We start from the raw sequence: 21,237 nt of genomic DNA on the forward strand, positions 1-21,237 counted from the left end.
ACCTACTTCTATGGGCCAAAACTTCTAAGAGTGCCTGGAGTGTGGTAGAGATCAATAAATGTTAGTTTCCTTCCTTTGTCTAACCAAGAGCTGCCTCACAGCACAGGCTTCTCTAGCTGCCCGCAATCCCTTTTGATTTCTTCTTCCTCCTGGGCCAAGAGGTCAAAAGAAAATAAGTAGGAAAGTCAAATATAAATGAGAATTTAAATGTTGTCTGCTTGCCTTAGTCTTAGCTGAGACACTGCTTTCAAACTGGAAACTATCCCACTAATACTGGAATTAAAAAGTCTTAGGTAAAGAGAAGGATTTAAAGTAAACAAGTTCTAAAAATCTCTCCCTGGTTTACAACTGTGTTGAAGCCAATAGGTCAGAATTATACTCACCTCTAACACCTGAAAAAAAAACAGTCACTCTTAACCTTCAAGAGGATTACGTCAGAATAAGATTAGTACAAAACAGAACTTAACTTGTAGGTTGGGTTTCAAAAGCTTGTAAATTAGTCCTCTGAAACTTGGAATGCATTTCCCATTTTGAAATAAATGTTATAAAATATAGCTAAATGTTGTATGGTGAAAATATACCTGGTTCCCAAAATGTAGTTGAAATAATATTATAAAGAGCTATATTTCTCTTTGACTTCTTTGTATACTGCTGTCACTGAAAAACTGTGATAAGAAGAAGCTGGTCAGAGTTCAGATAACCTGATTAGTACTTCACTAGGAGAGGAGGTCCAGGGTTTAGCATCTCCTCATACACATAGGACTTCATGCGTCTAACAAACAAAAGTCAAGAACTACCTATATTATACAACTAAATTTTAGGTTATTAAATTTACACTTAAAGTTTTTGTTTAGGGGCTCCTGGGTGGCTCAGTTGGTTAAGCACCTGCCTTCGGCTCGGGTCACTGGGATCAAGTCCCATGTCGGGCTTCTTGCTCAGTGGGGAGACTGCTTCTCCCTCTCCCTCTGACTGCTGTTCCCCCTGCTTGTGCACACACACTCTCTCTATTAAATAAGCAAAATCTTAAAAAAAAAAAAAAGTTTTTGTTTAGTGATTTTAGATGATTCTTCAAGTAAAGATGACCTCTACTTCTAATAGACTACTTGTCAGATAAGGAAAAGGTTCACTTTTGTATTTAGAAAAAACAAAGAATTGTTTAAGAAAATGTAAGTAATTTGAACATTAAAGACAAAAAAATAACACTTGAAATAATATCAGACAACATATTTAGTGACGTCAAAGAAACAGGATATAAAAAAGCAAGGTAGGAGGGGGACTGGTATCTTTACTTCTAAAACCTGTGAAGATTATTATTTTTTTTTTAAGATTTTCTTTATTTATTTGACAGAGAGACAGCCAGCGAGAGAAGGAACACAGGCAGGGGAGTGGGAGAGGAAGAAGCAGGCTCCCAGCGGAGGAGCCTGATGTGGGGCTCGATCCCAGGACTCCGGGATCACGCCCTGAGCCAAAGGCAGATGCTTAACGTATGAGCCACCCAGGCGCCCCTGTGAAGGTTAGTCTTAAACCCAAATTCTTTGAGCCAAAAATGATCTTAGTTTTAAATTACTTTAAGCCAATAATTAATAAAGAAATCAAGCATACAGTATGGAATTTACATGTACACTGATGTTAAGAGAAAAATTAATTTTACTACCTTGCAGTGAAAGAACACACCTCAAGTAGCAGGTAAATTTTCATAAGAAACACAAGTTATTTATGCTACTATATATATAGGGAGGTAAAAAAAAGAATAAAATCACAGCTTTATTCACATTCTGCTTACTCTAAACAAGAGCAAAATAAAATTGTCCAATTTCTTGATTACATTGATTCCTTATGTGTATACTTTGAGATTTTCATTTATTTCTAATTTCTAACATCTAATCATGTCTGATCCTTTCTACTTTTCTGTCTATAATTTCCCCCAAACCCATCTTTTTTCTCCTCCATTTCAACTAACATTCTATTCTATACTTTGGTTATTTCCTTTGGCGTGATCTCTCTCGCCCTACCCCCTTATATGGTGACTTTCAAATCCACAGATATCTACAGCCAAATTAAGGTACAGTATTTGATGTTCCCACAATGTTAGTCTTACCTGTATTTTTTCTTCTCACCTTTGCCTCCCAATCTTCTCTTTCACTTCTGTATTACCTGCTTTACATTTAGATTTAAGCTTTCATCCCCTATCCACCAACTCCCTCCTTCTTCCTCAATATTTTCCACGTGGCACCATTCACTTGTTTAATGGCAAAAATACTCCTCACTTGGGAGCGCCTAGGTGGCTCAGTCGGTTAAGCGACCTACTCTTGGTTTCCACTGAGTTGGTGATCTCAGGGTGGTGAGATCAAGCCTGGCATAGGGCTCCACCCTCTGGATAGAGTAGGCTTGGGATTCTCTTCCTCTCCCTCTGCTCCTCCCCCTGCTCAAGCTTGTGTGCCTGTGGGCACGCACACTCTCTATCAAATAAAATTGTAAATAAAATTCCTCACTTGGTCATCCCCATCTGTGCTTTCTTTCCCATTCTCCAAAAATGAAAACATACAGCATGACTAATTTTCTTATCCTAAAATTTAACGTGGGTTTACTTTTTAATTCTAGCTTTAGAAATACTTGTTTCTTTCCTATTTTTTCCCCTGCACTACATGTCCCCTCTAATTCTAAAATGCAAAACAGTAGTCTATTAAGAAGAAATCTTCAGGGGCACCTGGGTGGTGCAGTCGTTAAGCGTCTGCCTTCGGCTCAGGGCGTGATCCCAGCGTTCTGGGATCGAGCCCCACATCAGGTTCCTCTGCTAGGAGCCTGCTTCTTCCTCTCCCACTCCCCCTGCTTGTGTTCCCTCTCTCGCTGGCTGTCTCTGTCAAATAAATAAATAAAATCTAAAAAAAAAAAAAAGAAGAAGAAATCTTCAAATTAGTTTCATGAGGCACCTTTTAAACAGGTTAAAAAGTAAACCACAAAACTGAGCATCCACCACCCCCAACATATTTATAAGTGTTTCTATATGAGACTTTATATATAAGGAAATCCAAATTAATGTGTATAGTATAAAAAAAGAAACCTCTTAAAAGAATAAGCTAGCGGTGAAATAAACTATTTGAAAATGTCCTGCTATTCAGGACATTTTCACGCTATGATTTAACAAATATCTCAAAGTATAGGGTGAGATTTGACATTAATCATGAGAGATATAAATTCAAACTTCTTGTAGCTTAAGCTTTTTGTCCAACATATCAAATCTGACAAGTCTGTGTTTTTATTAGATAGCCAATATTTTATCTTGTCATGTGTTTAATAAGCTCAGAGCAGGAAAGCTTGTCAGTCTGCCCTTTTCTTGTTCACCAGGATTTGTGTTCTTCTTATTTTTTATCCTATAGGATTTGTTTGGTAAAAATCTTTTATATTTAAATTTTTTTTTTTTTTTTTTTTTTAAGTAGGATCCATGCCTAGCATGGAGCACAACACCGGCCTTGAACTCATGACCCTGAGATCAAGACCTCCGCCAAGATCAAGAGTCAGATGGTTAACTGAGCCCCTTTTTAATTTTTTGAGGCACCCCTTTTTAATTGAGTAGGCTCCACGCCCAACATGGGGTTCAAACTCACAATCCCAAGATCAAGAATTGCATGCTCCACTCACTGAGCTAACCAGGAGCTAACCAGGACCCCATCTTCGGTAAAAATCTTTTAAATAGTGTATCCATTTGAGGAGGATTGACTTGGACAAACTACATAAATCCATGTAACTACGCAGACTGCAGTATACTGCAAGATGAACAAGGGTGAGGACTCGACAAGTGAAGCTCTGATTCAGGACATTCTGTTCATGACACATCACCACCTAATCAAAACACTCACAGGCAGCAGGTATATTATTGGCCAAAACATTCCTTTTTTGTAAAAACTTTTAGGGGTCCCAGGGTGGCTCAGTCGGTTAAGTGTCTGACTCTTGATTTCAGTTTGGGTCATGAGCTCAGGGTCCTGGGATCAAGCACCCCATCAGGCTCCCCGCTCAGTGGGGAGTCTGCTTTATCTCTCCCTCTGCCCTTACCTGTTTGTGCTCTTGCTCTCAAATAAAAATAAAAATAAACTTTTGATAGAAGTTCTATATTTTCTGGGGCGCCTGGGTGGCACAGCGGTTAAGCATCTGCCTTCGGCTCAGGGCGTGATCCCGGCGTTATGGGATCGAGCCCCACATCAGGCTCCTCCACTGGGAGCCTGCTTCTTCCTCTCCCACTCCCCCTGCTTGTGTTCCCTCTCTCACTGGCTGTCTCTATCTCTGTCGAATAAACAAATAAAATCTTTTGAAAAAAAAAAAAAAAAAAAGAAGTTCTATATTTTCTTTCCACCCCTTCAAATGCATTATTTTGGAGACTGATGGCATTGAAAACTAGGTTCCCAGCACAGAGTAGGTGCTCAATGAATATTTATTTATTGAATAAGAGCGAACACATCTGCTATTCTGATTTTTTCAGATGCTGTTCCCATTATGTTCACGGGACATCATATAAATTAGACTCTCAAGTAAAAATTTCAAAGCTAAGGGGTGCCTGGGCAATTGGTTAAGCATCTGACTCTTGATTTGGGTCCAGGTCATGATCTAATGTTGGTGAGATCAAGCCCCCCATTGGGCTCTGCGCTCAGCAAGGAGTCTGCTTAAGATTCTCTCTCTCCTTCTCCCTGTGGCCCTCCCCCTACTCACATGCATGCTTTCTCTCGCTCACTCACTCTCTCAAATAAATAAATCTTAGCAAAACAATTTTGAAGGCAAAAATGTGGGGGGAGGAAGGACTGCTTATAATACCAAATTTTCTTCACAAAGGATCTACAGCTTTGCTTTGTGTCTTTTTTTTTTTAAAGATTTTATTTATTTATTTCACAGAGAGAGAGACAGCCAGTGAGAGAGGGAATACAAGCAGGGGAAGTAGGAGAGGAAGAAGCAGGCTACCAGCAGAGGAGCCTGATGTGGGGCTCGATCCCAGAACGCTGGGATCACGCCCTGAGCCAAAGGCAGACGCTTAACGACTGAGCCACCCAGAAGCCCCTGCTTTGTCTTAATACATTTATTCCTACACCTATAGTTTTTATTATGTTGAATGTTTATTTTTTGTTTCTTTGGTCATTTCTATTTTTCACTGATGATTGCTCATAAAGAGAAAGCTATTAGTATTTGTATATTTATCATATATCACCATTTCAGATTTTTTTATTAATTCTAGTTGTTCTCTACTGAAGTCTCCCTGAACTTTCTGCACATTCTATAATTTGAAAACAAAAAACTTCTTCTTCTTTTCCAATACTTACACCAATTACCTCATTTACTTACTGTCTTATTTCAATGGCTAGAACTGCCAAAACAATGTTCAGTAATACTGACGAGTCAGGTAAATGATTATAAAAGGTATTTCTGTCTTCTTTCTGATTTAGTGGAAAAGGCTTTAGTACATGATGCTTACTTTCTTTTTTTCTTTGGTTTTTGGGAAACTATGATATTTTAATAGTTTCCTTTTATTTCAATGTTATTAGTGTTTTTTGTTCAGAAATGGCTATTTATAAATGTATTTTTGCTTGTAATTATACAATAATCTAGGATTTCTTTATGACATGTTGATACAAATAAAAAAAATGTCAGCAGATTTCAGGTGAAATTAACTCAGTAATTATGTATGTTTTCTTTTTGATACATCTTACTGAGTTATATTTTCTTTAAGTTTTAATTATTTGCAACAAAATATTTTAATTAGTGAAAATGACTTATTTTCTTTTTGGCATTTCTATCAGATTTTTGTCTAAAGGTGTTGAAAGTTTCGTTAACATTAAAACACCCAATGTTAAATTTTAATAGTTTGAGTCTGCACCATCCAGTATGTAACAGCTGCCAGACACATATGGTGACTTCAGCTTATATTAATTAAAATAAAACAAACTAAAACATTGAACTTCTGAGTCCCACTAGCCACTTTTAATTGCTCAACTGCCACCATATTTTATGGCACACACACCCAAAACAGAAAAACCTCTTTTTTAGCTTTAAAATTCTAAGGTTGTTTTTCCATTCCTATTATTAAGTTCTATTAAAGTTAAAAAGATCCATATCACGTTCCTGAAAAACTAAGAAAATATTCCCAAACTGAACTTTTCGCCACCTATCTGAAACAAGAAGCAATCATCATACAAATGAACCTGATTTTTTATGCAACAGTAAAGAAACAAGTCCTTTAATCTATTGGCTACAGTGATCTTTATTTACTTATTTTTAAAGATCTTTATTTACTTATTTTACAGAGAGAGACAGAAAGAAAGCACGCGCACAAGTAGGGGGAGCAGCAGGCAGAGGGAGGAGCCCGACGGGGGACTTGATCCCAGGACTCTGGGATCATGACCCGAGTTGAAGGGAGACGCTTAACCAACTGGGCCACCCAGGCATCTCTACAAAAGTGATCTTTAAACAGTAAGTTGTATATAATACTAATAGCAAAAATCCCCTCAAAACAAAATGAAAACTTTTACGCAAAAAGTACCCCTCAAGAAGGTCAATGGCAGATCTGTCACTGAGTTTTAAATTCCTTTTCATTCCCTTGCATAATATTGTGACATTCAGAGGCATATTTGACCTCTGGTTTTATTATAAAAGATATGATTACGGGGGGGGGGAAGCTTATATTCTAGTGACTTCATCTTTTCAAACCAAGGAAAGTTAAAACCCAAGAGAACTTACATAGCAAGCTTATTTTTACATTCTGATGTACTGCCATCAAATAAGCCAATTTTGGAAAATTAGAAGAATACCTGCAGAGTAAGCCTATATCCTTTGTTAAATGGGGACAAGTACAAGCTTATTAAGGAAGAGCCTTTCATGTTTTTAGACCACCTCTATTGAAAAAGTTCTTTTTAAACTTCAAAAATACTGTTTTTAAATAAACAAAACTCTTCCTGTTCTCTAATCTTTACAACACTGAAAATTTGTACCCAAATTGTTTATAAAGATAGTCTAAAGATTTTCCCCTTTTTACTTTTTTCTTTTTTTTTTCAGAGAGCTAGCAAGCGTGAGTGCATGCATGCGAGCAAGGGTGGGGGACACAGAGAGAATCTTAGGCAGGCTCCACACCCATCGCAGACCCCAACATAGGGCTCAAATTCATGACCCTGGGATCATGACCTGAGCAGAAATCAAGAGTTTCATGCAAAGTAAGCCACCCAGGCACCCCATTTTTTTTTAATTTTTCCCTCCTTTTTAATATTTGATCATAATTTCCTTTGAAAATGATTCAGCATCAATTTAAGTCCAAAAATAAGAACTTTATTTTTATTAGTTTTAGTTAAAACTGGTATTTGTTCCAGGTGTTTAAAATCTGAAATACCTGCATGGCACAGTCACTTAAGCATCCAACTCTTGGTTTCAACTCAGGTTGTGATCTCAGGGTCTCAGGACTGAGGCCCATGTGGGGCTCACCTGCTTGAGTTTCTCCCTCTCCCTTTGCTCCTCCACCTCCCCCCACCCCTGGCACTCTCTCTAAAACAAATAAATCTTTTTTTAAAAAATTTAAAATACAATTCTTTTTTGTAGACAAATTGATTCACATTTCATAATATTTCTTTTTTTGATACAGTGCCTTTTTTTTTTTTTAAGATTTTATTTATTTATTTGACAGAGAGACAGTGAGAGAGGGAACACAAGCAGGAGGAGCGAGAGAGGAAGAAGCCAGCTCCCAGCCGAGGAGCCTGATACGGGGCTCGATCCCAGGACTCTGGGATCACTCCCTGAGCCAAAGTCAGACGCTTAACAACTGAGCCACCCAGGCGCCCCTGATATAGTGTCTTAAAACATTACCCTGCCTAGTAGTTTAGTTTTATATTTTTCATTTTATTTTATTTAGTTTTAATATTCCTTTCATATTTTTGTATTCTCAGAAATTCAGTTACTATTGATATGGATCAGAGTCGACAAGACTATGTCAGATGTCAAAAGTTATCTGTTCAGCATTTTAAAACTATTAATCCAGGGGCGCCTGGGTGGCACGGTGGTTAAGCGTCTGCCTTCGGCTCAGGGCGTGACCCTGGCGTTATGGGATGGAGCCCCACATCAGGCTCTTCCGCTATGAGCCTGCTTCTTCCTCTCCCACTCCCCCTGCTCGTGTTCCCTCTCTCACTGGCTGTTTCTATCTCTGTCGAATAAATAAATAAAATCTTTAAAAAAAAAAACAACTATTAATCCAAATACCTATGTATGTAAGAAATCAAATAAAAGTTCCTAATTTTGATCATAGTTTCTTTTTGATACAAAAATGTATACCACATACAATTCCATTTTTACTGACTGAAGAGAGAAGTTGGGGTGGGAGGAAAGGAACTATTACTTAACAGATAATAAAAGTGAACACTAGCCCTTGTGTGAACAACTTGGGGAGATTTTCATTTTTATAGAAATCTTCACTTACCACTAAGCTCAGTTTAGCTGACTTATCTCCTAAAAGAGTAGGTTTGTGTCAAATCAAGATTATTCCTTTTGGTATTGCTTTCCCTCTTTTGAAACAGTGACCCATTTCATGTTGTTCTGTCTGGTTAAAATGTGCTTCTTCTGGATGTCCTGTTTATGTGAAAAGTGAAGGGAACTGCTCTGCAGCAGAGTGTCCCTCTTGGGAGGTAAATGAAACAGCTCACACAAGCCACGATTTACGTCTTCTTTGAGAAAGATGTGCTGTGGTTCTTTGGTCCTCCAAGATGATTGCAGGGCACAATATTATAGATTTGGTGTAACCATCCCCATTTTTGGAAGATATATAACAAAATACAATCTTTCCAACAATACAATATATTGCCTACTCTGCAACAAACATTGAGTACTATGGAAGATATGATCTGACGTATGGTTCCTGCCGTCCCCAAGGACATTTACAAATAAACTAACGTGCAGCAGGAAATTACAAGTGTCCTAAGAACTATGAGTTTAGGAGAGATTACATCCAGCTACCACTGAAGCTGGGAGGGGGAGTGGGGGAGAGTTCAGTGGTAACTTCATGAAGGATATGCTAAGACAGGATGGGGCAGAGTCTCTTGGAAAGGGTAGATAAGGATAAACTATAAGCCTTGGAGCATGTTTCAACTTCTTGAGAGCAGAGAGCATGAGGACAAGGAGCTTTAACATTAGCTAAAGTCAAAAGATTTTGACTACAAGCATAACAATAATCAAACAGGTTAAAATTAATGCACTGGGGCACCTGGGTGGCTCAGCTGATTAAGCCTCTGCCTTTGGCTCAGGTCATGATCCCAGGGTCCTGGGATAGAGCCCTGCATTGGGCTCCCTGCTCAGCGGGGAGACTGCTTCTCCCTCTCCTGTTCTTCCTGCTTGTGCTCTCTCTGTCAGATAAATAAATAAAATCTTTAAAAAAACAAAACAAAACAAACTAATGCACCAATATTTTACCTCTGAAGCAAATCACTGAGTCTAACTGTTAAGAAACTTATGTGCAGGGAAACTTGATACACTGAAGTGAAATTACTGAAGCATACTAGAAAATAACACAAACACATTCATACAGAAAGAAGAAATCCTTTTTCGTTTTTTTCTTAATCATGCTGAGGTGTGAGGAAAATGTTAATTTAGACAACAGCTTTATTAGTTTGCAACTATCACAAATTTCTTTTAAGGCATCAGTGTGATGCTACAGGGTGATTCCCTCGCATTTTGTTCTTAAACCTACAAATGATACCGTCATGTGACCAGCTGCAGTTTCCTGCCTGCATTTCAGAAGCTCTGAGTGTCCACATACTTGCAGCTCTGTATAACTTTACACAAAAGACTGGCAATTGGCCAAGAAGCCTGCGCCATGGTGTATATTCCCCAAGGTTCAAGATCTGCCATTTAATTACAATTCAGCCAGGAAACCACATGTACTTCAGCGTATTATAGCAACATAAAACAAATCAAATCCCAATTCTAGTTAATAAAGGTACTCCTTCGAAATGCAGAAAGTATAAAGTATATTCTTATAAATGAAGACACTGAAGTATGTAACCTATATTTTTAAAGAGAGTTATCTTACTCCATTAATTTTTAGAATTTCCTCAAAGAGTTACTGTTTCCTCATAATCATACCCATTGCAAGAAAACCCACTGCAAACTTGTTATAGCACACAGAGATTTAACTGTATTTCCAAACTTCCCCATTTAGCATTTCATGTGCACTGCAAACTGAAAATCAAGAAGAATGAATGTTTCCAACATCTGGTACATACAGTTGACATGACTTACAACAATGATTGTGAAATTATACCTAAAGAATGATCTTAAATTCTGCTCTCTAAAAGTCAGTCTTAAAGAAACATATGGTTCTGTCAGTTAGGTAGCTATGTCATTCTAGTATGGAAAGGGGGAAAAACTAATGAGAACACTTTAACAGGCTGGCTAATGCTTACCTTTCACAGGAAGGAACATTTTATAAGAGCAAATGATAATAAACTGAGCACTAGCCCGTGTGTGAAAATCTTGGGAAGATTTTCATTTTTATTGAAATTGTCATCTACCTCTAGCTTCTCTCTCTTCCAGTTCTGGACATCTTCCCCTGAAACAGTAGTGGTCTGAATGACTAAACCTTAAGGTACTTCATTCAATAGCCACAAATTAATAACGTTAAAACTGTAAAAATGTTAAAGATAGAAAGCCACTGACTCTTTCTTCCTTTTGATGGACATTTTTCTACAATAATCAACTAAGAATGATGTAGAAAAGATTAGCACAGGGGCGCCTGGGTGGCACAACAGTTAAGCATCTGCCTTCGGCTCAGGGCGTGATCCTGGTGTTCTGGGATCAAGCCCCACATCAGGCTCCTCTGCTATGAGCCTGCTTCTTCCTCTCCCACTCCCCCTGCTTGTGTTCCCTCTCTCACTGGCTGTCTCTATCTCTGTCAAATAAATAAATAAAAAATCTTTAAAAAAAAAAAAAAGAAAAGATTAGCACAAAACTCCAATACAATGTAAATCAAAAGTGATATTTAGACTTTAAATCCCCATTCCTATCCTGTATTGCTTTCATGTGACATTTAAGGGCTGGATAGCCAAAAAAGATCTCCAAAGTGATCTTCCAAATGGCTTTTTTTCTCTTCAATGTCAAAAACCTTTTGAACTGAGAGTAAGTTGATTAAAGCAAGTAAGAACTATTCATCATAATTTAGTCAAGGAAAAAAATTTCCTTCACACTGAAGTTAAAACTGCAAAAAACACTGACCTTCTGAGCATAGCAAATGAATATGAATTATTTAACATCACTGTAACCTAAATAACCTAGTTCTAAGTAGTCACAAAAATCAATACTTATTTCATTGTCATTTATATGAAACAGACATGCATATTATATTACAAAGAGAGAACAGAGCCTCCAATCTCCTTTTAAAGGATATAATACTTAAAAAAAAAATAGCCTGAAAGGCTACACATGAAATTCTCAACATTTACCTACAGAGGAGAAGAGAATGGATCTGTGCTGGGAGAGGGGAGACTGTCAAAACAGTTTTTTAAACCAAGAAGTTACATTTTCAAGATTACATAACAAAATGTTAACTGGACAGTAAAAACATGATTTTTTATTTTGTTTTGAACACGACTGTTTATTTTATTATTCTTCAATTAAACACAAAACAAGAATAAGAAAAAGAATTATAAAGAACAACCGCAAAGAAATACTTTTAATTGCCCTGAAGCTTATCAGGATGGACAAGGAACAGAGGGGGTGGGAAAGAGGAGGCCCAGAAGTTGAAGGGAACAATGCAGGGTACAATCTAAATGAATAAGGACAGGCATTCTTGATGGCTCCAATCCCCTATGCATCCTAACAAAACTAAAAGGAGGTAATGGCAGCAGCAACTGGTTTAGAGATTGATGGGGGAGGGGAAAGAGTGAGGAAAATGAGAAAACACTTACACACACTAAGTAAGGAATATCATCTCCAGAAAATACTAATACTTACCAGTACGTACTGTAGCTACTGCAGTCCATACACACTGTATGCTGAGGTTTATCTTGCTTTTCTGATTTCTTATGATTAGTTAAGGGTACTTGTGCATCTTCATAATGTTTTTTTGCATGGCCATTCACATACCTTATAAAAACCAAGCAAAAATTATTTTAATCTAAATATTGCTTTGGAAGTTAAAATAGTAGATGATAATAAAATTAGATGACAATCAAATTAGAATGAGAAAGAATTCCTCCTTATAAGAGCATTCAGCCCTATAAGAGCATTCAATTTGTTAGTGATTAAGCTGAGCGCTTAAAATATTCTTTTTTGCAATCAAACATGACAGCCAACTTTTACTTACACACAAGATTAGGGCCAGGCAAAGAAAGGCTCATCTATGCAAATCAGTTTCAGTATCATGGATATTATCACTTATCAACTACTTTGCTGATGCTTTGGCTATAGGTTTTTTCTTTTCTTTTTTTTTTAAGCTTTTCTCAGGCTGCTAGCCAACTCAAGTTATTCTCAAAGGCAAGCTTTGTAAACCAAATCACTCAACCATTTCCCACAGGGCCACAGACTGTGTACTTGGACTGCTGCTTAATATAAAAGGTAAAAGTCAGATAGGGACACAGGATAATCTTCTCTTTCTCATCAATATGGCTTCAGATATTTTATTCAAATGCCCAAATAATTAGCTCCACTCATATGGAAACACGTTTGTTTAGAAACAATACAAAGTACAAATCATCTTAAGCTTATATAATCTATTATTTCTTTAAGTGGACAAAGATAATCAAAGGTTGACTATATTCATAACAATTATCTAACACTTTCCAACTCAGATTTAATACATCAGTGTATTACAGAAAACAGAATGAAACTGAAATAATGCAAGTGGCTCACACCCAAATTCCTCTAAACCTCCACCTAAATGCTGTACAATGTTTTGACTGGCCAGTACTGTGAAGACCCTTATAAGACAAAACTTCCCAGTTCCTAGGAAGTAATCAATTTGTAGAAGGCACGACCTAATTGAAAACTCAGTCAAAACAAATACTGGTCAAATGGTACCAAAATAAACATACTCAGAGAGTTAAAGTAACATTTTGTCATGAGGTGCCTTAATTATACCAGGAGCAACACTCACCTTGGGGAAAGTAGAACATTTGGGATAAACAGGGAGGATGAATTTTAGGCCCAGCCTCTACCCTAGGAAAGCTGGAAGCATCAGAGGCACTACTGACCTCAAACTTAGATTTTGATCATGTTTCTTTTCCCATTTTTTTATTATAGTAAATATAACCAAAAATCATGTATATGGGTCCTCTATCTACAAAAGTAAACTAAAATCAATTTTAAAATAAAATAATGATTAAGAGTATAAGCTCAAAAATTAGACGGCCTGTGTTCAAAAGTAGCTTTGTCACATGCTGGCCACATGAGCTTAGATGAGTTACTTAACCTCTCTGCACTTAACATTTTCTCATCTGTAAAATGGAGAGAATAGTACTTATATTTCATGAGTTGTTAGGTGATTAAATCAAGAAATTCATGGCTCAGAATGCATAAACGAATGAACAGATGTTGGTAACTATTTTATTCACGTTTTCCTTTATATGCGTAACTACTATTTATTCAGAATTTGAATAATATAATTGTTTAGAAAGTGGTCATATTAAGCACATACATTGCGTAGGTCAAGAAGCACCCACTACTCAATTAAAAAGGTTAACTCCAAGGAATCATACAGGTTCCATATCTAATCAGCTCAATTTACTATGCTCATATAATTTATACTGTGCCATGAGAAACAAAAGTACTATTTATAATGAGCACCTTCAAAATCAAAGAAAAAGCAATACTGAACGATGATAATAATAAGGCATCACTACTTTTAGGTCTTTGAAAACTGACATCTGTACTATGTACATGTAGTTCATTTAGCCATCACACTGTAGTCTCTAAATGTACTAGACGTTTAAACGGTTACTGTAAGCGTTGCTGAAAAGTAAGTATATTACTGCTGACGTTAAGATTAGCAATGTTTTAGCTAATACTCAAATACATCACTCAGAAGTTAACAATTACGTATAAACCAGATAACATAAAAATAAATATTTCCCTTATCTAATTTTAGATTTTAACTAGACAATTTGGTCTAAAAAGGAAAAGCATCAATATATACATCACAGATTTCTAACCACGATCAAAAAGATTTGAAAAATAAATGGGATGATGTCGTGAAGGTCAACAGAATATACAACTCAAATATGCTACTGATAAATTGAAGGAATATTCAATTTAAGACTTTCTGCACAAAACTGGCCTCGAATTACTGAAAAATCAGAATCTTTGGCAATCAACACCTAGGATCACATGATAAAAGAAAATTAACCAATCAGCTATGTAAAAAGAAGATCCAAATGCAAGCTACTCTTATTATCTGTTTAATCTACTTCATCGTATTTCTCTGAAACTATGTTAAATTTCTAAATTTAAGACTGCTTGCAATTGGAAACAGACTACCTGCAGAGTCTAGAAATTTTCAATTTATTTTTCCAAAGCCTACTTAGAGAACTATTTGTTGCTTGCTATTAAGAACATTAACCTCTCCAATTTTTCAGTTCGTCAGGTCTTTTTGTTGGCATATGACCTTCAAGATTTAGGTCGTAGAGCACTATGAGACAACTGGAGAACAGAACTATATAAATTTTATTGCATTAGAATTCTCACCTCTCAAAATCTAGGAGAGGAATCTGTCTCTTCAAGTGCAGAATTTAAGTGCTTCTACTTTTCTTCTTTTTTAAAAAAAATGTTATCTGTACAAAGTATTTTCAGGTTCCCCAAATCCTAGAGATTTCAAAACCACAACAGGCACAATTAAGATATGCAGTTAACATTTTCCAAAGGTACTTTTAAGTGTACATGGAAAAAAAACTCAATTCCATGACTCAAAATGTGAAAAATCAAAAGTTAACTGAACACAGATGCTCTCTTCATGCAATAAGGGTTTAAAAATAACAATGGGGGAAATAGTCCTAATAAATACAATGTAGATTTCAGCCTGTGTGACAGTCATTCCCCATCCTCTTGCTGCTAAGCTATTAACTTCTAAGTAAATTCAAAGTGGATTTCCTAAGTTAAAAGAGCAATAGAAATAAATGTGCTGTCAAGCTACAAGAATGCAAAGACTGAAATTTATTTGAGTTTGAGTTCGAAGAAAAAAGTTACTAAATAAAGTATTTAAGTAAAATCATTTTGAAGTCAAGAAAGGGGAGGAAACACTCAGGCCTGAACAAGATTTGGGGGGTAGGAGGTGTTAAGTCCCTGGAAAGCAAAAATGTCTTAATGGAACAATGAAACATTTGGTACATTTTAGATAGCAATTAATAATGAACTCCACAATGAGACCAATTTCAAGGGAATTCCTTTATCTATAAACATTTTGTTGTTTTGTTTTCAGAAGAATGCTGTGGTATCTGGAATGTGATTCAAAAATCAGTAAAGTTGGGGATAGTGTAGGTAATAGGTGAAACAAGACTGGCAATGTACTGATAACTGTTGAAGCCCAGTGATGAAAATAATGGGGTTCAATTATATTATCTCTATACTTTTGTATATGCTTAAATTTACCCTATTAAAAGGTTTAACCAATAGCCATAAGGTAAACTTTTATTTAAAGAATTCAAAGTTCCCTCATTTCAGCATTTCAATCAAATATTACTAGATTATCTGATCATCAACTTAATTCTTCTGAGTACCAACATAAAGGTTTTTCCCCCTAGATTTTCCTCAGTTGTGAGCAAAGCAAACAGACTCTATTGAGAAAGGGAAGACTTACAGAGAATTACATACAAAGATTAAGCAATGGTGCTAATAAATCCAAGTCACTAAAACTCTGACATAAAACTTAAAGGCAAATTGAAAAAAGCAAGGAGGGTAGTGAAGTAATAAGGATGTCACCTACCTTCCACAGTGGACACTTGAACAAGTCAAACAGACCCAGGGACTTTTGTTGGAGCGGCACACTAATGAAAAGAAAAATACACAATATACCAATTGTATCATGTTACTTCCAAGTTTCTCCCCTAATCTGTAATATCATATCCTGTGATTAAGTTATAAATTCCATGGCTGCTTAGGTGTACTGAAATCACAGATCCTGCTTTGTGAGTGCACTTACACAGAAAGGCTGCCTAGTTAAAGTTATATTGAAAAGAACTGAAATGTGCGTCCACAACGGCTGCTCATTTTAATTGCTGACTCAACTCAAATAGTTCAACCACAAGTTAAACATATATGCTTTTTTCCTTTATTATTTATTTCTTTTTTGCCACAATCTCCAACAACCTAATGACAGTCTATTTTCTCTTAAAAACATTTTTTTTAAGTCTAATTTTTTAATCACATGTCCTTGCCAGGCAGATTATATGCTACTATAAATGACAACTCTTTGAGTTTACTTAATGAGAGGCATAACCAAAGATACAATTAGGAAGACTAAATCCAGTTCTTCCCAAATTAATGTCTTGGTTGCATAAAATATAATTCTAAATATGACAACTGCATTTAATTCTTGCTGAGGGTATAATCAAGACATTAATTATTTTAGTTTTAGTATCACAGGGATGAGGCAGGCAAGAAAAAAATGAAAACTTTTAAAATACTGATTATAATTTTGCTTGCGGTTTACTCATTCAACCTAAAAAAAAAAAAAAAGCCCAATAAATGTAACAATGATTTTCAAAAGGGAAGGGACATAAAAATCACCTGGACAGCTATTTCAAAATGCGTCTGTTCTACTCAGACAGAGATATCTACATCAGGGTCGGGACAGAGGGCAAAGAACACGTGTATTTTGAGAAAAGTAGCTTCCCAGGTGACTACCTAATACAACCCCCTTGAGAACCACAAGTCCACATCCTAGGGATGGGAGGGGCACCACAGCACAACCGCACACTCACGAGTATAATAAATTCATGCCTGGTGCATAGTATATGCTCAGTAAACACTTGTTGAAAGTTCCAATTTCCTAGTTTGAGACCCCAAGCTCTTCCAAGTTCTGGTCCCTACTGTACTGCTCTTGCCTTATACATCACAACCGGCCTTTCTCCCTGTTCAGAAAAATTAACCAAAACTGGAAATAAAGTTCATCAAGAACTGTAAGCCCTTTCAATGTATAATGAAACATTAATAGGTCCTCCCAAAGGTATTTAGTTACAGTTTGACCTGCTGTTTACTTTCGAGTAGGATCCAAACTCTATGAAGTTACAGGTAAACTTAAAGATTTTTATTTGGTAGAGGCAGTATCTGTTCAGCACACCCCAAAGGTATTTACTATGCAGTAGGACATGAACCAATTTTACACTAAGTTTAGCAATTTATTTCAATGTTCTTTCTTTGATATCTGCATACACTCAATTCCTCAAATGCTCTTAGAATCAGCTTTACCATCCTGCTGGTTTCCTCATTAATGAGTTAAATAAACCTCTGACATGTGTTCATTCTGTATTTGTATGGGAGGGAAGAAGTGGGCAAGGAAGAAGAGGAAAGCACAATGATACACTGCCCAAGGGATTCTGCTTGTCTGGCCAGCACCGGGCCCTAACTATTCTTGAATATGAAAGCTGCGTGGTAAAATTCCCTTCTGGCAAGCAAGGGTCCTACCTTTCCTTAGTGCATTCACACATTTACATTAACTGCCAGGGTCATCCTGAAGGCATTTGAGTTTTTTACTCAACTGGGTCCAATTTTATTATATGGGCATGTAAGATACCTCACCAAAAGGCCAAGAAGAATACCTGCCAAACTGCTAACAACAATTATTATAGGCAGGTACATGAAAAGACCATATTTGAGAGAATACTGTTGGCTTTTTATTTGTACACCCCCGTAGTATTTGATTTATATCAATAAGAATATGATGTTTTTACAGAGGAGCATGGGGGAAGGGAGGGAAAAATAAAACAAGACAAAATCAGAGAGGGAGTCAAACCGTAAGAGACTCTTAATCATAGGAAACAAATGGAGGGTTGTGGGTGATAGACATTAAGGAGGGCAGGTGATGTAATGAGCACTGGGTATTATATGAAATTATGAAGTACTGACCTCTACCTCTAAGACCAATAATATATGTTAATTAACTGAATTAATTAATTAAATAAAAATTTTTTAAAGAATATGATGTTTTTATAGTTAGAAAAGAAAAAGTATATTTTTTAAAGAAAAATAAATTAGAACACAGCTTACTTGAAATAGGTATTCATGGTCTGAGATACAGTTTGGAGGATTGAAAAACTAAGAATATTATTGTTTTGTTCCTCCAGCAAATCTCTTTTTCTCTTAGCAAATACTAAGAAATACCATAACTCAATCTGGAAAAGAAAAGCTGTTGAAGTTTAATATTAACCTGAAATAATTATGTTACAATAGTAAGTTTAGGCCCAAGTTTTTAACTACCTAGAGTTTGTTTTCATTTTAATTATGAAAGATTTTTTCCTCCTCAAATGAGAAAAAGAAAATCTAGAGCACAATCACTGTTACTTTGGTGTGTTTTCTACCAAGTGTTCCTATGTTCCCCCTTATAGTTGGAAATATACACACAAGCACATACAATTTCATGACCTAATTTCTCGACTGTCAATATATTATTTTTTTTAAAGATTTTATTGATTTATTCGAGAGAGAGAGAGAAGGAGAGAAAGAGAGAGAGCATGAATTGTGGGCAGAGAGACAGGGAGAAGCAGACTCCCCACTGAGCAGGGAGCCCAATACGGCCTGATGCAGGGCTCAATCCCAGGATCCCAAGATCATGACCTGAGCCGAAGGCAGACACTTAACCGACTGAGCCACCCAGACATCCCTCCACTGTCAGTATATTAAATGCATTTCTGCATGTTATTGAATTTAGAACAGTGTACTCTATATCTATCTTATAATATCTCAATTACCTCAAAAAGTTTTATTAATTCTTTAATTTCTAAATTTCAAATTTTAAAATGGCACCCTGAGGCTGAGGGGAGAAAAAATTGGGGAATAACTGCTTGACAGGTACAGGGTTTACTTTGGGATGACGAAAATGTCTTACAACTAGATAGAGGTCGTGGTTGTAAATGTACTAAATGCCACTGAATTGTCTGCTTTAAAATCGTTAATTTTATATTATATAAATTGTACCTCAATAAAATAAGTAGTTAAATAAACAGGTACTTTAGACAGGAATGAGGAAAGAGAGCAAAAGGAAAAAAAAATATTGACTTTTAAAAACTCTGCAAACAAATGACTGTGCCTTTTAGTAAATCTCAAGAGTTCCCTTTCTGAGTTAAGAAACTGGACTTCTTCTATCATTAATATTTATAATAAGAAAGTTAAAAATATGTGATAGGACAGTTGGTCTTGGCTATTTAAATGACAGTACTTTCTGAGGGCTTAATCCTTTAACACCAGAAAGACATTTGAAACCTAAAAAGCCACAGAGAATAGGGTATAAGGAGGCATTCTGAAGCCATTTACTGAACTGCACTGGGGAATATTCACTGTTTATACGTACCTTATCCAAATTAAGAACCTTTCATGTACCCAAAACAATTACAAAATAGGATGAAAAATATTTAATATTAAATTAAACTAATAATTATTGTTAAGAATAGAACAGGACATAACATGAATAAAAGAACACTACAAATAATTTTTTTAAATAAAGATTTTATTTATTTGACAGAGAGACACAGCAAGAGGGAACACAAGCAGGGGGAGTGGGAGAGGGAGAAGCAGGCTTCCTGCTGAGCAGGGAGCCTGATGCGGGGCTGGATCCCAGGACCCTGGGATCATGACCCAAGCCTCAGGCAGACACTTAACAACTGAGCCACCCAGGCGCCCCCACTACAAATAATCTTAAAATTATTTATTTTATCACTTAAGGGGCACTGTCTAATAAAAGGTAGTCTCAATTCATACGCAGATGAGTTTTAAAAGTTTATCTGTAGGATGAACATATTTCACATGGAAACAGTATTAGAGGTTTCCAGGCTCTTCTATAAAACTCTACTTGCACCATAATATAACTGAAATAATGTACAGTTGACCTGGAACAATGCAGGGGTTAGGAGTCCCGAACCCCGCAGAGTTAAAAATCCACGTATAACTTCTGACTCCCCAAAAACCTAATTACTAATAGCCTGTTGTTGACCAGAAGCCTTACTGATAACATAAACAGTCCATTAACACATATTTTGTATGTTATATGTATTATATACCGTGTTCTTTTTTTTTTTTTAAAGATTTTATTTATTTATTTGACAGAGATAGAGACAGCCAGAGAGAGAGGGAACACAAGCAGGGGGAGTGGGAGAGGAAGAAGCAGGCTCATAGCGGAGGAGCCTGATGTGGGGCTCGATCCCATAACGCCGGGATCATGCCCTGAGCCGAAGGCCGACGCTTAACTGCTGTGCCACCCAGGCGCCCCTATATACCATATTCTAATAATACAGTAAGCTAAAGATTAAGAAAATCCTACAGGAAGAGAAAATACATTTACAGTATTGCATTATCTTAACTGAAAAAATTCACAGATAAGTAGACCCACATAGTTCAAACCTGTGTTGATCAAGGGTCAGCTGTGCATATACATTTAAAACAAAACCACAAGTAGTCAATAAAAATATTCTTAAGCTATCCAGTGAAATATAAAAATATTAAGCTGAAGGGGTTTTTTTATTTTTAGAATTTTAAATATTAGAACTTGCCAGAAAGAGTTATGAGGATGGAAACTTAGAGAAGTTCAAAAAGATAAGTATAAGAACTTATTAAGGCTCTTTTTATTACACCTAATTACACTTCAAGGTGATGTCACAGCAAGAAAATTGGACAGTGTATTTCTCACACTGTTACCTTTGGCCACAACAGGGTCACTGGATCTCATAAATGGAGTTTTGCCTTTTACTCAGAATATGTTGTCCAAGTACTCTTCCAGCAATCTCTCCCATTTGCTTGGATTCTTCCAACCACAAGCTCATGTCCCTTTTCTAAGCTCAGGCATCTCAGCCTAGAAGTTGGTACTAACTAGGCTCCTTCTCCTCTCCTCCTTAAGCTACGGCCTCAGAAACTTCCTCTGGCCCTGTTCTCACCTCAGCCACAAGCTCTGCAATTTGGCAACAGATCCTCTTTGGAGGAAGCGGAGAGTCTTGATCCTCTCCTGAACTAGAGCCATTTTCCAGAAAGTAGAGACTATAGCACATATGCTGGGCAGGGGAGAGGGGTGGAAGCGCACCAGCCTCTAAATCA

General features: G+C 36.6%; 1 protein-coding gene across 5 annotated transcripts in view; it reads right to left on the reverse strand.

Annotated features, from left to right (window-relative positions):
* Positions 1 to 21,237, reverse strand: part of USP3 (ubiquitin specific peptidase 3) — a 100,220-nt gene that overhangs the window by 55,735 nt on the left and 23,248 nt on the right. For 4 of the 5 annotated variants that reach the window (XM_034660862.1, XM_034660863.1, XM_011218433.3 and 1 more), the window contains exons 2-3: positions 15,923 to 15,983; positions 11,962 to 12,093 (exon numbers count right to left, since the gene is read on the reverse strand). In XM_034660862.1, coding sequence (XP_034516753.1) covers positions 11,962 to 12,093; positions 15,923 to 15,983 — 193 coding nt within the window. Of the gene's footprint in view, positions 1 to 11,961; positions 12,094 to 14,688; positions 14,806 to 15,922; positions 15,984 to 21,237 lie in introns of all 5 variants that reach the window. The other variant, XM_034660864.1, reaches the window with a different exon arrangement.

The sequence above is a fragment of the Ailuropoda melanoleuca genome, chromosome 5 (assembly GCF_002007445.2).
Source record: "Ailuropoda melanoleuca isolate Jingjing chromosome 5, ASM200744v2, whole genome shotgun sequence".
Taxonomy (NCBI): Eukaryota; Metazoa; Chordata; class Mammalia; order Carnivora; family Ursidae; genus Ailuropoda; species Ailuropoda melanoleuca.